This window comes from Oncorhynchus nerka, linkage group LG5 (genome assembly GCF_034236695.1).
Source record: "Oncorhynchus nerka isolate Pitt River linkage group LG5, Oner_Uvic_2.0, whole genome shotgun sequence".
NCBI classification, from domain to species: domain Eukaryota; kingdom Metazoa; phylum Chordata; class Actinopteri; order Salmoniformes; family Salmonidae; genus Oncorhynchus; species Oncorhynchus nerka.
The window spans coordinates 45,173,913-45,189,229 of record NC_088400.1 but is presented as its reverse complement, the minus strand read 5'-3'; the positions used below and the strand labels follow the sequence as shown (position 1 = coordinate 45,189,229).

Genomic DNA, 15,317 nt, shown 5'->3' with positions numbered 1-15,317 from the left:
CCCGATTCTTTCACAAAGGAAATGTTAATTTAACACTTATTAACCAAAAGGTGTGTACTGCAAGGGTTTTGCAAAACATTTCAAGCTCAATTATTACATTCTTACATTGACTAACTAGTAAACATTTCTAAACAATTAATCTATCAAAATCAATCTATCAATCAATCCAGGTTAACCAATTGAGAGTAGAAGGGTATAACGAGAGGAAAATATTAGGCAAACTTTAGACATTCAAAACATTAATAAGACATTTAAGCAAAGACAAACTGGACAGAGAGAGATTCTGAGACAGACCTGTGTAAGGCTGGATAATAGGGATGTGGCATTATCATTATCAATATCATTATTAATAATTCTAATTGGTCATGAATTCATTCTAAATAGAGAAGCCATATATAAATGGACAATGCATTCAAAAAAGCATTAACATTTTTGCAAAAATATTCTAAATTTGTTTGCAATTTATTGACTTACAATAAATTACAAGGCTTTTTATATTTTAAGGGGTTTTACCTCATCTCCTTATACAAACCAGAACACATAAGCAAAGCTACATCAGGGTAGGTGGGATACTATAACAACATTAGGAACAACATTGTTATACTATTCCACCCACCTTAATGAGGATCCTTTGGGCGTGGCGATCCCATAGCCTTTGGAGTCCAGGTTGCCGCCAACCTTCATGGTGTCGCAAGGCTTGCGCTGCTCGATGTACTCGTTCATGGTGGACTCCAGCAGATAGGCGTATTTGCCCTTGGACTTGCGCACCCGCAGCACCCCCTCTGCTGTGGTTTTCACGAACACAGAGGGCTCTGCGCTCCGCATGTAAGTCCACATCTTATCGAATAGGGCAATTTTGGAGCGCTGGAAGGTGGAGAGGACAAATACAGACATATCAGTTACTGTATGAAGAAACAAATATGTAATTACCATGGGATTAATAAGTACATTTCTGTCTCTTACCCTGAAAAACTCCTTGGTACTGCCGGAGTCCAGTGTTCCATAGGCAATCTCGGTCTGCTTCGCCAGATCCTCAGCACTCTCTATGGGCGACACCATCCTCTCAACAGTGAGGAAAGCAGCCAGGTTGGCCGTGTAGGAGGAGATGATGATCAAAGTGAAGAACCACCATACCCCACCAACAATACGCCCAGAGAGGGATCTAGTGAAAAAACCCCAAAAAAGAGTTACTGGATCCCTGTTTTCCAAATGGATGGTCAAACCCACTGGTGGACCACAATCAATTAATTTGATGACTTAGGACTGTTTCCTGGCTTGTAGGGCAACAAGAAATGTCCAAAATAGTTACTAGATAATAGCTCCAAAATGTTTGCAAAACATTCAAATATGTAAATGCTGTCAGTATATTGAGTACAAGCTATTCAGTGGTGAGAGGTATACGATAACATGCAAAAGTTCAAGGGCAGTCAGCCTGAATTAGTCCTCAAATCTCTCTTTCCAACACCAAATATCCACACATGCCTTTGAAGATAGAGGATACATACAGTTGAAGTCAGAAGTTTACATACACCTTAGGCAAATACATTTAAATTCCTGATATTTAATCCTAGAAAAAGTTCCCTGTTTTAGGTCAGTTACTATGACCACTTTATTTTAAGAATGTGAAATGTCAGTATAGTAGAGAGACTGATTTATTTCAGCTTTTATTTATATCATCACATTCCCAGTGGGTCAGAACTTTGCAAACACTCAAATAGTATTTGGTAGCATTGCGTTTAACTTGGATCAAATGTTTCAGGTAGCCTTCCACAAGCTTCCCACAATAAGTTGGGTGAATTTTGGCCCATTCCTCCATGACAGAAGTGGTGTAACTGAGTCAGGATCTAGGCCTCCTCGCTCGCACACACATTTTATGGGATTGAGTTCAGGGCTTTGTGATGGCCACTCCAATTTCTTGACTGTGTTGTCCTTTAGCGATTTGCCACAACTTTGGAAGTATGCTTGGGGTCATTATTCATTTGGCAGACACATTTGCGACCCAGCTTTCCTGACTGATGTCTTGAGATGTTGCTTCAATATATCCACATAATTTCCTCCCTCATGATGCCATCTATTCAATGAAGTGCACCGCACCCTCCTGCAGCAAAGCACCTTCACAACATGACGCTGCCACCCCTATGCCTCACGGTTGGGATGGTGTTTTTCAGCTTGCAAGCCTCCCCGTTTTCCTCCAAACATAACGATGGTCATTATGGTCAAACAGTTCGATTTTTGTTTCATCAGACTGGAGGACTTTTCTCCAAAAAGTAAGATTTTTGTAGTCCGACTTTTTTATTCTGGTTTTGGAGTAGAGGCTTCTTCCTTGCTGAGTGGCCTTTCAGGTTATGTCGATACAGGAATCGTTTTACTGTAGATATAGATACTTTTGTACCTGTTTCCTCCAGCATCTTCACAAGGTCCTTTGCTGTTGTTCTGGGATTGATTTGCACTTTTCGCACCAAAGTAAGTTCATTACTAGGAGACAGAACGTGTCCTCTTCCTGAGCGGTATGATGGCTGCGTGGTCCCATGGTGTTTATACTTGCGTACTATTGTTTGTACAGATGAACGTGGTACCTTCATGCATTTGGAAATTGCTCCCAAGGATGAACCAGACTTGTGGAGGTCTACAATTTTTTTTCCTGAGCTCTTGGCAGATTTCTTTAGATTTTTCCAATGATGTCAAGCAAATAGTCACTGAGTTTGAAGGTAGGCCTTGAAATCCATCCACAGGTACACCTCCAATTGACTCAAATGTTGTCAATAAGCCTATCTGAAGCTTCTAAAGCCATGACATCATTTTCTGGAATTTTCCAAACTGTTTAAAGGCACAGTCAAGTTAGTGTATGTAAACTTCTGAGCCACTAGAATTGTGATACAGTGAATGATAAGTGGGATATCCTGTCTGTAAACAATTGTTGAAACAATTACTTGTGTCATGCACCAAGTAGATGTCCTAACCGACTAGGCAAAACTATAGTTTGTTAACAATAATTTTGTGGAGTGGTTGATAAGCAAGTTTAATGACTCCAACCTTTGTATGTAAACTTCCGACTTCAACTGTACATTAAACATTAAACTCATAGCTGATTGAGTGCGCATAAAGAAATTGTATGACCATTGACATCTCCGGTAATGACATAGCAAGGAAATCTGAGCACCCTGGAGCAAATATACAGAGTTAGCTTTTCCTTTAAACAACATCAAGGCCCAGTCATGTGTAAAGGGACGCGGTGGGTAATAGCTGATGTCTTGATGACAAATCTCCCAGGAATTCATGTGACTGACGGTCCCCTCTCTGGTGTAAAGTGGGAGCCTGCTTAACATAATCGGCTGCATTCGCACTTCATTAAATCCCTATACGCCCAGCACTAATATGACACTGAATTAATTACAGCTGGGACTATGATATTTCAAGACATGGCACGTCTGCTTACATAATAAACTGTACGTCAAGGGGTACAAGGACTGCCAGGAGTGTACAGGATGTGTATTAAATGGAAGGGATCATACCAAGATGTATAAAATACTAGCTTTTTTATATCACTCAACAGAGAATTGAAATAATCCAGTTGTCATGTCCTGAAATAAAGTTTGAAAAGGTATCGTTAATGTACACTGAATAAAAATATGAACGCAACATGTGAAGTGTTGGTCCCATGTTTCATGAGCAGTAAAAAAATATCATTTCAATTTTCCATATGCACAAAAGCTTATTTCTCTCAAATGTTTAGCACAAATGTATTTACATCCCTGTTAGTGAGCATTTCTCATTTGCCAAGATAATCCATCCACCTGACAGGTGTGGTATATCAAGAAGCTGATGAAACAGCATGATCATTACACAGGTGCACCTTGTGCTGGGGACAATAAAAGGCCACTGTAAAATGTTCAGTTTTGTCAAACAACACAATTCCATAGATGTCTCAAGTTGAGGGAGTGTGCAATTGGCATGCTGACTGCAGGAATGTCCACCAGAGCTGTTGCCAGATAATTTAATGTTAATTTCACTACCATAAGCCGCCTCCAACGTCATTTTAGAGAATTTGGCAGTACGTCCAACTGGCTTCACTGTCATGTGAAACCTATAGATCTGGGCCTAATTTATTTCAATTGACTTATTTCGTTATATGAATTGTAACGCAGTAAAATCTTTGAAACTGTTGCGTTTATATTTTGGTTCAGTATTACAGTGCATTCGGAAAGTATTCAAACACTTTTACTTTTTCCACGTTTTGTTACGTTACAGCCCTATTCTAAAATTGATTAAATCTACACACAATATCCCATAATGACAAAGCGAAAACAGGTTTAGACATTTTTGCTAAACTATTAAAAATGAAAAACAGATACCTTATTTACATAAGTATTCAGACCCTTTGCTATGAAAGTCAAAATTGAGCGCAGGTGCATCATGTTTCCATTGATCATCCTTGAGAGGTTTCTACAACTTGATTGGGGTCCACCTGTGGTAAATTTATCTGATTGGACATGATATGGAAAGCCACACACCTGCCGATACAAGGTCCCACAGTTGACAGTGGATGTCAGAGAAAAAACCAAGCCATGAGGTTGAAGGAATTGTACGTAGAGCTCTGAGAAAGGATTCTCTTGAGCCAAAGATCTGGGGAAGGGTACCAAAAATGTCTGCAGCATTGAAGGTCCCCAAGAGAAAAGTGGTCTTTATCATTCTTAAACGGAATGTGGCCAGGTCGCCTGCCAAGGGTCACATCTGGAGGAAACCTGGCACCATCCATATGGTGAAGCATGGTGGTGGCAGCATCATGCTGTGGCTATGTTTTTCAGCGGCAGGGACTGGGAGACTAGTCAAGATCGAGGGAAAGATGAATGGAGTAAAGTACAGAGAGATCCTTGATGAAAACCTGCTCCAGAATGCTCAGGACCTCAGACTGGGTTGAAGGCTCATCTTCCAGGTCAATGACCCTAAGCACACAGCCAAGACAACGCAGGAGTCAAAATAGGGCTACTTAATGTTGGATCCCTTACTTCAAAGGCAATTATAGTCAATGAACTAATCACTGATCATAATCTTGATGTGATTGGCCTGACTGAAACATGGCTTAAGCCTGATGAATTTACTGTGTTAAATGAGGCCTCACCTCCTGGCTACACTAGTTACCATATCCCCCGTGCATCCCGCAAAGGCGGAGGTGTTGCTAACATTTACGATAGCAAATTTCAATTTACATTTTTTTTTGTTGATGTTTTCGTCTTTTGAGCTTCTAGTCATGAAATCTATGCAGCCTACTCAATCACTTTTTATAGCTACTGTTTACAGGCCTCCTGGGCCATATACAGCGTTCCTCATTGAGTTCCCTGAATTCCTATCGGACCTTGTAGCAGATAATATTCTAATCTTTGGTGACTTTAATATTCACATGGAAAAGTCCACAGACCAACTCCAAAAGGCTTTCGGAGCCATCATCGACTCAGTGATTTTTGTCCAACATGTCTCTGGACCCACTCACTGTCACAGTCATACTCTGGACCTAGTTTTGTCCCATGGAATAAATGTTGTGGATCTTAATGTTTTTTCTCATAATCCTGGACTATCAGACCACCATTTTATTACGTTTGCAATTGCAACAAATAATCTGCTCAGACCCCAACCAAGGAACATCAAAAGTCATGCTATAAATGCACAGACAACACAAAGATTCATTGATGTCCTTCCAGATTCCCTCTGTCTACCCAAGGACGCCAGAGGACAAAAATCAGTTAACCACCTAACTGAGGAACTCAATTTAACCTTGCGCAATACCCTAGATGCAGTTGCACCCCTAAAAACTAAAAACATTTCTCATAAGAAACTAGCTCCCTGGTACACAGAAAATAGCCGAGCTCTGAAGCAAGCTTCCAGAAAATTGGAACGGAAATGGCGCCACACCAAACTGGAAGTCTTCCGACTAGCTTGGAAAGACAGTACCGTGCAGTACCGAAGAGCCCTTACTGCTGCTCGATCATCCTATTTTTCTAACTTAATTGAGGAAAATAAGAACAATCCGAAATTCCTTTTTGATACTGTCGCAAAGCTAACTAAAAAGCAGCATTCCCCAAGAGAGGATGGCTTTCACTTTAGCAGTGATAAATTCATTAACTTCTTTGAGGAAAAGATCATGATTATTAGAAAGCAAATTATGGACTCCTCTTTAAATATGCGTATTCCTTCAAAGCTCAGTTGTCCTGAGTCTGCACAACTCTGCCAGGACCTAGGATCAAGAGAGACGCTCAAGTGTTTTAGTACTATATCTCTTGACACAATGATGAAAATAATCATGGCCTCTAAACCTTCAAGCTGCATACTGGACACTATTCCAACTAAACTACTGAAAGAGCTGCTTCCTGTGCTTGGCCCTCCTATGTTGAACATAATAAACGTCTCTCTATCCACCGGATGTGTTCCAAACTCACTAAAAGTGGCAATAATAAAGCCTCTCTTGAAAAAGCCAAACCTTGACCCAGAAAATATTTAAAAAACTATCAGCCTATATCGAATCTTCCATTCCTCTCAAAATTTTTAGAAAAGGCTGTTGCGCAGCAACTCACTGCCTTCCTGAAGACAAACAATGTATATGAAATGCTTCAGTCTGGTTTTAGACCCCATCATAGCACTGAGACTGCACTTGTGAAGGTGGTAAATTACCTATTAATGGCATCAGACCGAGGCTCTGCATCTGTCCTCGTGCTCCTAGACCTTAGTGCTGCTTTTGATACCATCGATCACCACATTCTTTTGGAGAGATTGGAAACCCAAATTGGTCTACACGGACAAGTTCTGGCCTGGTTTAGATCTTATCTGTCGGAAAGATATCAGTTTGTCTCTGTGAATGGTTTGTCCTCTGACAAATCAACTGTAAATTTCGGTGTTCCTCAAGGTTCCATTTTAGGACCACTATTGTTTTCGCTATATATTTTACCTCTTGGGGATGTCATTCTAAAAAAGAATGTTAACTTTCACTGCTATGCGGATGACACACAGCTGTACATTTCAATGAAACATGGTGAAGCCCCAAAATTGCCCTCGCTAGAAGCATGTGTTTCAGACATAAGGAAGTGGATGGCTGCAAACGTTCTACTTTTAAACTTGGACAAAACAGAGATGCTTGTTCTAGGTCCCAAGAAACAAAGAGATCTTCTGTTGAATCTGACAATTAATCTTAATGGTTGTACAGTCGTCTCAAATAAAAGGACCTCGGCATAACTCTGGACCCTGATCTCTCGTTTGAAGAACATATCAAGACTATTTCAAGGACAGCTTTTTTCCATCTACGTAACATTGGAAAAATCAGAAACTTTCTGTCCAAAAATGATGCAGAAAAATTTATCCATGCTTTTGTCACTTCTAGGTTAGACTACTGCAATGCTCTACTTTCCGGCTACCCGGATAAAGCACTAAATAAACTTCAGTTAGTGCTAAATACGGCTGCTAGAATCCTGACTAGAACCAAAAAATTGTGATCATATTACTCCAGTGCTAGCCTCCCTACACTGGCTTCCTGTCAAAGCAAGGGCTGATTTCAAGGTTTTACTGCTAACCTAAAAAGCATTACATGGGCTTGCTCCTACCTATCTCTCTGATTTGGTCCTGCCGTACATACCTACACGTACGCTACGGTCACAAGACGCAGGCCTCCTAATTGTCCCTAGAATTTCTAAGCAAACAGCTGGATGCAGGGCTTTCTCCTATAGAGCTCAATTTTTATGGAAAGGTCTGCCTACCCATGTCAGAGACGCAGACTTGGTCTCAACCTTTAAGTCTTTACTGAAGACTCATCTCTTCAGTGGGTCATATGATTGAGTGTAGTCTGGCCCAGGAGTGGGAAGGTGAACGGAAAGGCTCTGGAGCAACGAACCGCCCTTGCTGTCTCTGCCTGGCCGGTTCCCCTCTTTCCACTGGGATTCTCTGCCTCTAACCCTATTACAGGGGCTGAGTCACTGGCTTACTGGGGCTCTCTCATACCGTCCCTGGGAGGGGTGTGTCACCTGAGTGGGTTGAGTCACTAATTTGATCTTCTTGTGTGGGTTGGCGCCCCCCCTCTTGGGTTGTGCCGTGGCGGAGATCTTTGTGGGCTATACTCAGCCTTGTCTCAGGATGGTAAGTTGGTGGTTGAAGATATCCCTCTAGTGGTGTGGGGGCTGTGCTTTGGCAAAGTGGGTGGGGTTATATCCTTCCTGTTTGGCCCTGTCTGGGGGTGTCCTCGGATGGGGCCACAGTGTCTGCTGACCCCTCCTGTCTCAGCCTCCAGTATTTATGCTGCAGTAGTTCATGTGTCGGGGGGCTAGGGTCAGTTTGTTATATCTGGAGTACTTCTCCTGTCCTATTCGGTGTCCTGTGTGAATTTAAGTGTGCTCTCTCTAATTCTCTCTTTCTCTCTTTCTTTCTCTCTCTCGGAGGACCTGAGCCCTAGGACCATGCCTCAGGACTACCTGACATGATGACTCCTTGCTGTCCCCAGTCCACCTGGCCATGCTGCTGCTCCAGTTTCAACTGTTCTGCCTTATTATTATTGGATCATGCTGGTCATTTATGAACATTTGAACATCTTGGCCATGTTCTGTTATAATCTCTACCCGGCACAGCCATAAGAGGACTGGCCACCCCACATAGCCTGGTTCCTCTCTAGGTTTCTTCCTAGGTTTTGGCCATTCTAGGGAGTTTTTCCTAGCCACCGTGCTTCTACGCCTGCATTGCTTGCTGTTTGGGGTTTTAGGCTGGGTTTCTGTACAGCACTTTGAGATATCAGCTGATGTACGAAGGGCTATATAAATACATTTTATTTGATTTTATTTGAGGAGTGGCTTCGGGAAAAGTCTCTGAGTGTTCTTGAGTGGCCCAGCCAGAACCCGGAATAGAACCCGATCTAACATTTCTGGAGAGAGCTAAAAATAGCTGTGCAGCGACGCTCCCCACCCAACCTGACAGAGCTTGAGAGGATATGCAGAGAAGGATGGGAGAAACTCCCCAAATACAGGTGTGCCAAGCTTGTAACATAATACCAAAGAAGACTCAAGGCTGTAATCGCTGCCAAAGGTGCTTCAACAAAGTACTGAGTAAAGGGTCTGTGATATGTAACAATGATATATTAATTTTAATAAATGAACAAAAATGTCTAAAAACATGTATTTTCTTTGTCATTATGGGGTATTGTGCGTAGATTGATGAGGGGAATGATTATTTAATCCATTTTAGAATAAGGCTGTAATGTAACAAAATGTGGAAAAAGTAAAGGTGTCTGTATACTTTCCGATCACTGTAAGATTCTTGAGAATACAATGCCATTTAAAACAACCTGGGGAATAGTTACAGGGGAGAGGAGGGGGGCCAAATGGAAGCTGGGGATGATTCGATCCTCATTGTAGCATGAGTTGCAAGGTTGCACAATTCACCAAGAATATCAGCGTATGTCAGCCTAACAACATACAATCAGGAGGCAGTTTGAAACCCACCTAGGCGAGATGTCACAGCCCTGTCTCATGAAGGCGCCGAGGGAGAACCAGAGACTGTTGAATATCCCAAACTCGTTGGTAGACTCATTAGTCTGGATCTGGCCGTCCTCGTACTCCTCTGTGTGCCACTCATATGGGCTGAATCGACTGACCAGGAAGAGCACCACGCTCACACCGATGTAGGCAAACACGATGCACATCCAGATTTCGTAGGCCAGAGGGTCCAGGAAGGAGAAGACCCCAGGTTTTGACTTTTGGGGCTTCTTAATCATAATGGAAATACCCAGTGACATAAAGGGCTTGGAGAAGTCTATTACTTCTTCTCGGACGAGGGTGATGGTCAGCGGTGCCACAGCTATATCAGCTTTCTGGGGAGGAGAGAGAGAGAAAGAGCTTGATGTTATAAAGAGCTGATGTTGTTGTTCTAGGGAAACCGGGTGGGCATTAGTAGTGTTTAAAGGGAACTACTGGGGATGTTCGTATACAGCAAGTTATTGGATTTGATCAATATTATAAGGCCCATGCATCTCTTTTCTTACCCCATAGACAAGCTCTCCCACCATTCCGTTCCAGATCTTGGTCTCAGCGTCTCGGGCTCCATATTTTCCATCCCCCACAATTTTCAGCTGGTATTTGAAGCCGCAGTGCTTGGCTATCTCAGCAGCCAGATCTACACAATAGCCCTCGTATCTTTCATTGTCTAAAAAAAGGTCAGCATTCTTCTTGAGCATTACATATGGGGCTTCCTGAGGGAGAAATCCAAAAATACTGTTCAGTCCAGCAGGAGTGCCTTTAGCCTTTACATCATGGTATATAGTTCATGCTAGCTGTATACAGGTAGAGACTTTTCACTGAATGATTGAACAGCTCATAAAAAGACGTAGACTACTATGGGTTTGTTTGTGTATGTACAGTGTCCATATTAGAACCACATCAATATGGACACAGTAATACTATAAAAACATGATTCTATGGACTAACAATTGCTAAGTTTTGATTTTCAATTCAATTGTTGTGAATTAAAGAGTCAGATGGTATGAATAGAGTCAATGATAAGTCATTACCAAGATTGTGGTCACAATGACCGTTTTGTTTTCCATTCCTGTTGTGTCATTCGGAAACACGTCTGATTTTGTGACAGCCATTTTGTCAACTTCGTTCCAATAACCAATCTGTGGAGGAAAATAATGCATAGTGAATGAGCAATTCCATAATGTCATGAGACGGTAGACAGCGTTGTTGTTTCAGATGAGTGTAAACATACAGTTATGAATATAACTATTGTTCCCTGAAGGAGCGAACGAGGTATAACATACTATGGGGAGTCTTAAATCAAGCTAATCTGAAAGCAATCTGAAATCACGCCCAACAGGTCAATGGAGGCCGATGTCACCCTTGGAAGCCTTCCTGGCTATAAAATTGTGGCTCGCATACATTTCGTCAATTCCGTACTGCTCTTCAGCGAGCTCGAACCCCCTGACGGTATGGGGCCAAAATATGTTGTACCTCGTTCCCTCCTTCAGGAAACAGTATTTATATTTCTAACTGTACCTTCCCTTTCAGTCGGTCACTCTGTATAACATTCTACGGGGACATACAATCACGGCCCAAGCCGGCGCAGAGGGTACCAAACTAGGTCCACGGCAGCCAAAGCACACACAGCTTTCACCAGCTCAAGAACAATGCTTACCTTGCGAGCCTGAAATGTCCATACTAGTACAAAGAACCGCAAGTCCAAAGTAACAGAACCCCTGTCATGACTTGGTAAAGCGCAGATACGCACGGCATAGGATTGACCAGAGTAAATGAACCACAGCAGCCTGAAGCTCAAACCCACAGAAAACCTGCAGTAACCTGGAAACTGTGTACTGGCGCACTGCCACGGCAGTCCAAGGCTCATATCCACAGGAAACTGCCTAACATCGACCCCAGTCCATACCAGTTCCAAAAAGTCTCACACAGAGACCCAACATGTCTGGAATGCCAGAACTCACACAAGGAACCGCAAGTCCAAAACAACAGTACATCTGTTGTGTCTTGATAATGCGCATTCCCTATCGATGAACCATGGCAGTCCAAGGCTCAAACCCGCAGGGAAACTGTGGTGACGCGGATAAATGCGTAACATGTGCACTGCCTAACACCTGCTCCCAGACGCAGCCATAAGAAAATCAGGAATTTGGTGTTGCATAACTGTTAACCAAACATATATATTCTTATTTTATTGATTTAATTATTTGTAAACTCAGGTTCCATTCATCATTCGCTGACTGTATGGTTGTAATCACGTTTGAGAGTAAACCCCTAGTCCTCAAATTCAACCTTTCAGGGGCCAAACCCACAGTTTCAGATCTATGTGTCAAATTGTCCTATGTGCCTGGGACAATAGACCCCGACGACACAGAGCCCTCTAGGGGTCCCCCAACAGGTAGATGATCTCCCCAGGAACCAAGGTTGTCTGGTCCAATGGGGAGCCACCAGACCCTCCTGATGGACCCTCTCCACGGTGGCCTGAATCCAGTATACCAGAGGAACACATAGAGCAGGGTCCAAGGCCAATGATAGACCAAAGCATCCCTTCCCAACGGAGCACCCAGATCCCTCACTGAGAAGAGCAGACGTCCGTTTTCTTGCGATGCATAAGATCTACGTCGGCCCTGCCGAACAGGTCCTATATCTGGGCCACCACCGAGGGGTGCAGTCTCCATTCCGTAGAGATAAGCCTCCCCTGGAATGTAGGTCTGCAACCACGTTGAGAGATCTGGAAAGATACTTCCCCCAGAGCGACAAATTCTCACTGCTTTTTACAAGCAGATAACAGGCCAGGTTTAAGAGAAACCTTGCCCTCCAACATCGGACGGAAAGCCTCAGCGCTAGCAACGTCGGGGAAACCCTGAGCAAACGATGGCAGTGGCAAGATGCGTCCAGACACGTAGCAATCATCTAGCTCTGAAACAGACACATCAACAGAAGTCCCAGAGGCACCACAGCTATCATAGATGCCATCAGACCCAACAACCGCAGGCATAAGTGAAAAGACACTGGGTGTCCCAGTTGAAACCATGCCAAACAGAGCCGGAATGCGACCGTACTCTTGTTGGGACAAAAACCTAAGATTCAGAACCGACTCAGAACAAGACCCAGAAAACTGAATGTGCTGAAACGGAGGCAAAAACTTCTCTTGTGATTCACTGTGCACCCCAGAGACTGAATATGGGAAACCAACATGGAGCTGGAGCTCCAGCTGTTCCCTCAACTCAACTACCTCATCTATTCACATGACAATATGCATCCGTCAGATCTATGGACATTAACATATTGCTGGGTTGCATCCATTGCAATAGACGGCAAAGTGTGAGCATGTTGAATTTACAAACCTTGAAATCCTGGATTGGACACAAAGTTCCATCGCTCCTGGGAACTAAGAAGTACCGGCTGTACCAACTGCTCTGTACTTCTGATGCAGGGACCTCTAATTAACTTATACTCTGCAGCAGAGGTAACTCTAGGTCTTTCCTTCTTGTGGCGGTCCTCTTGAGAGCCAGTTTCATCATAGCACTTGATGCTTTTTGCGACTGCACTTGAAAAAACGTAGTTCTTGAAATGTTCCACATTGACTGACCTTCATGTCCTAAAGTAATGATGGACTGTCATTTCTCTTTGCTTATTTGAGCTGATCTTGCCATAATATGGACTTGGTCTTTTACCAAATAGTCCTTCTGTTACCAAATAGTCCATCAAGCACTATGATGAAACTGGCTCTCATGAGGACCACCACATAGTCCCAGCCGTCGTCGGGGTCTATTGTGCCAGGGGCATAGGACAATTTGACACAGAGATATGGAACTGTGGGTTTGGCCCCTGAAAGGTTGAATTTGACAACTAGGGGTTTACTCTCAAATGTGATTACAACTATACATTCACAGCACAACTGATTGGCTCAAACGCATTAAGAAGGAAAGAAATTCCACAAAGTAACTTTTAACAAGGCACACCTGTAAATTGAAATGCATTCCAATTGCCGGCAAACCACTACCTGGTGAAGCTGGTTGAGAGAATACCAAGAGTGTCCAAAGCTGTCATTAAGGCAAAGGGTGGCTACTTTGAAGAATCTAAAATATATTTTGATTTGTTTAACACTATTTTGGTTACTACATGATTCCATGTGTTTTTTCAAAGTTTTGATGTCTTCACTATTATTCTACAATCTAGAAAATAGTAACAATTAAGAAAAACACCTGAATGAGTAGGTGTGTCCAAACTATTGACTGGTACTGTGTATATAGATAAATAAAATCATGGTGTACAAGACATCATGATTGTTGCCTGTCTGAGTGGACTAATCCATTGTGGAGGCTGTGGGGATGGCACATTCCATCACTCGAAGACATGCTACTGAAATTGTATGTGGTTATATTAGGTAGGAACAATGGTGCAACACTAATACAAATAATATTATTCTGTAACAGATGCACTTTCTCCCGCATTGGATTGTAATGATGTGCGCTGAGAGTCGGGAAGCAAGTTCAGGGTGTGAATACATTTAATTAATAAATTAAACAAACATGTAACACAAACAGCGCACTGACATGGAACAGATACAATGAAACCAAAGGGAGTCACATAAAGGGCAGGTAATCAAGGAGGTGATGGAGTGTCATAATGCACAATTAGGCGTTACGCTGGTGACAGGTGTGCGCCACGACAAGAAGACTGGTGACCTAGAGGACGGAAAGGGAGCACACGTGACAGGATAGCAGTTGCTGTCTGTGGTTCTGGAACACATCCGTGCGCTGTTGAATTGGCGCCTTTTCCTAGACCATGTTGCTATGTGCATAAAGGCCATGTTAACCAGCATATTGGTGTTGAGGCAGCAGCGGTTAGGAGATGAGAAAACAGTCATTGCCTAGATTGTCTAAGAAAAGTGAGGAGGGCGGAATCCCCAACTTAATTAGGCCTATAATCAATAGTCTAACTGTTAAATGTGCCTGGCGTTATAAATCATCCATACACATCGACAGAAATAAAACAGATCCTGCTTCTGTTGCCTTTGAGTGTTTGTTTAATAGTCTACTGATTCCGTGAGCACCAAGCCTATGTGAGCACCAACCACATGTCAGATAAACCATTTAAAAAATGTTAGTCTTTGCTATGGTGTAATAAAGGCTTTACACTTTTTTTTGCGTTAGAACAGCCTCTCTGGTATTATTTCTAATTTATTTAGTGTTTACACTGTTCCAAATTGCCAGAAAAAATATATTTATAATAATAATAGCCCTCATTTTTCTTGATCTCCTTATATTTATTATTATTTTTATTGTTGTGATCATCATTATTATAACAATATGTAATATCATTATTATTAGTTGGCTTAGTATAGCAACCTTCTATAACCACCATCGTTCTGTAGGCTTGGAGCACATCCTGTTTAGTCTTAATACATAACTTACTTAGGCCTATATTCCAATACTTATATATAAGCTACAGTACTGTATCAATCAATTATTCATTCATTCATGTCATTACACGAGTCATTCCTGATTTGAAATGCAATCAAGCATAATTTTTTTAAAATAAAATAACAACGCAACCCTTGAATAATTAGCGTAAACGATAAATAAACCGTTTGTCACGTTCTGACCATCGTTCATGTGTGTTTTCCTTGTTTTAGTGTTGGTCAGGACGTGAGCTGGGTGGGCATTCTATGTTTGGCCTGATATGGTTCTCAATCAGAGGCAGGTGTTAGTCATTGTCTCTGATTGGGAACTATATTTAGGTAGCCTGTTCTGTGTTGGGTTTTGTGGGTGAGTGTTCCTGTCTTTGTTTGTGGCACCAGATAGGACTGTTTCG

At 42.3% G+C, this 15,317-nt stretch overlaps 1 protein-coding gene across 1 annotated transcript in view; it reads right to left on the bottom strand.

Annotated features, from left to right (window-relative positions):
• Positions 1 to 15,317, bottom strand: part of LOC115129552 (glutamate receptor 2) — a 70,400-nt gene that overhangs the window by 5,581 nt on the left and 49,502 nt on the right. The window contains exons 9-13 of the mRNA XM_065018688.1: positions 10,532 to 10,639; positions 10,007 to 10,213; positions 9,468 to 9,835; positions 964 to 1,162; positions 617 to 864 (exon numbers count right to left, since the gene is read on the bottom strand). Of these exons, the coding sequence (XP_064874760.1) occupies positions 617 to 864; positions 964 to 1,162; positions 9,468 to 9,835; positions 10,007 to 10,213; positions 10,532 to 10,639 (1,130 nt within the window). The remainder of the gene's footprint in view (positions 1 to 616; positions 865 to 963; positions 1,163 to 9,467; positions 9,836 to 10,006; positions 10,214 to 10,531; positions 10,640 to 15,317) is intronic.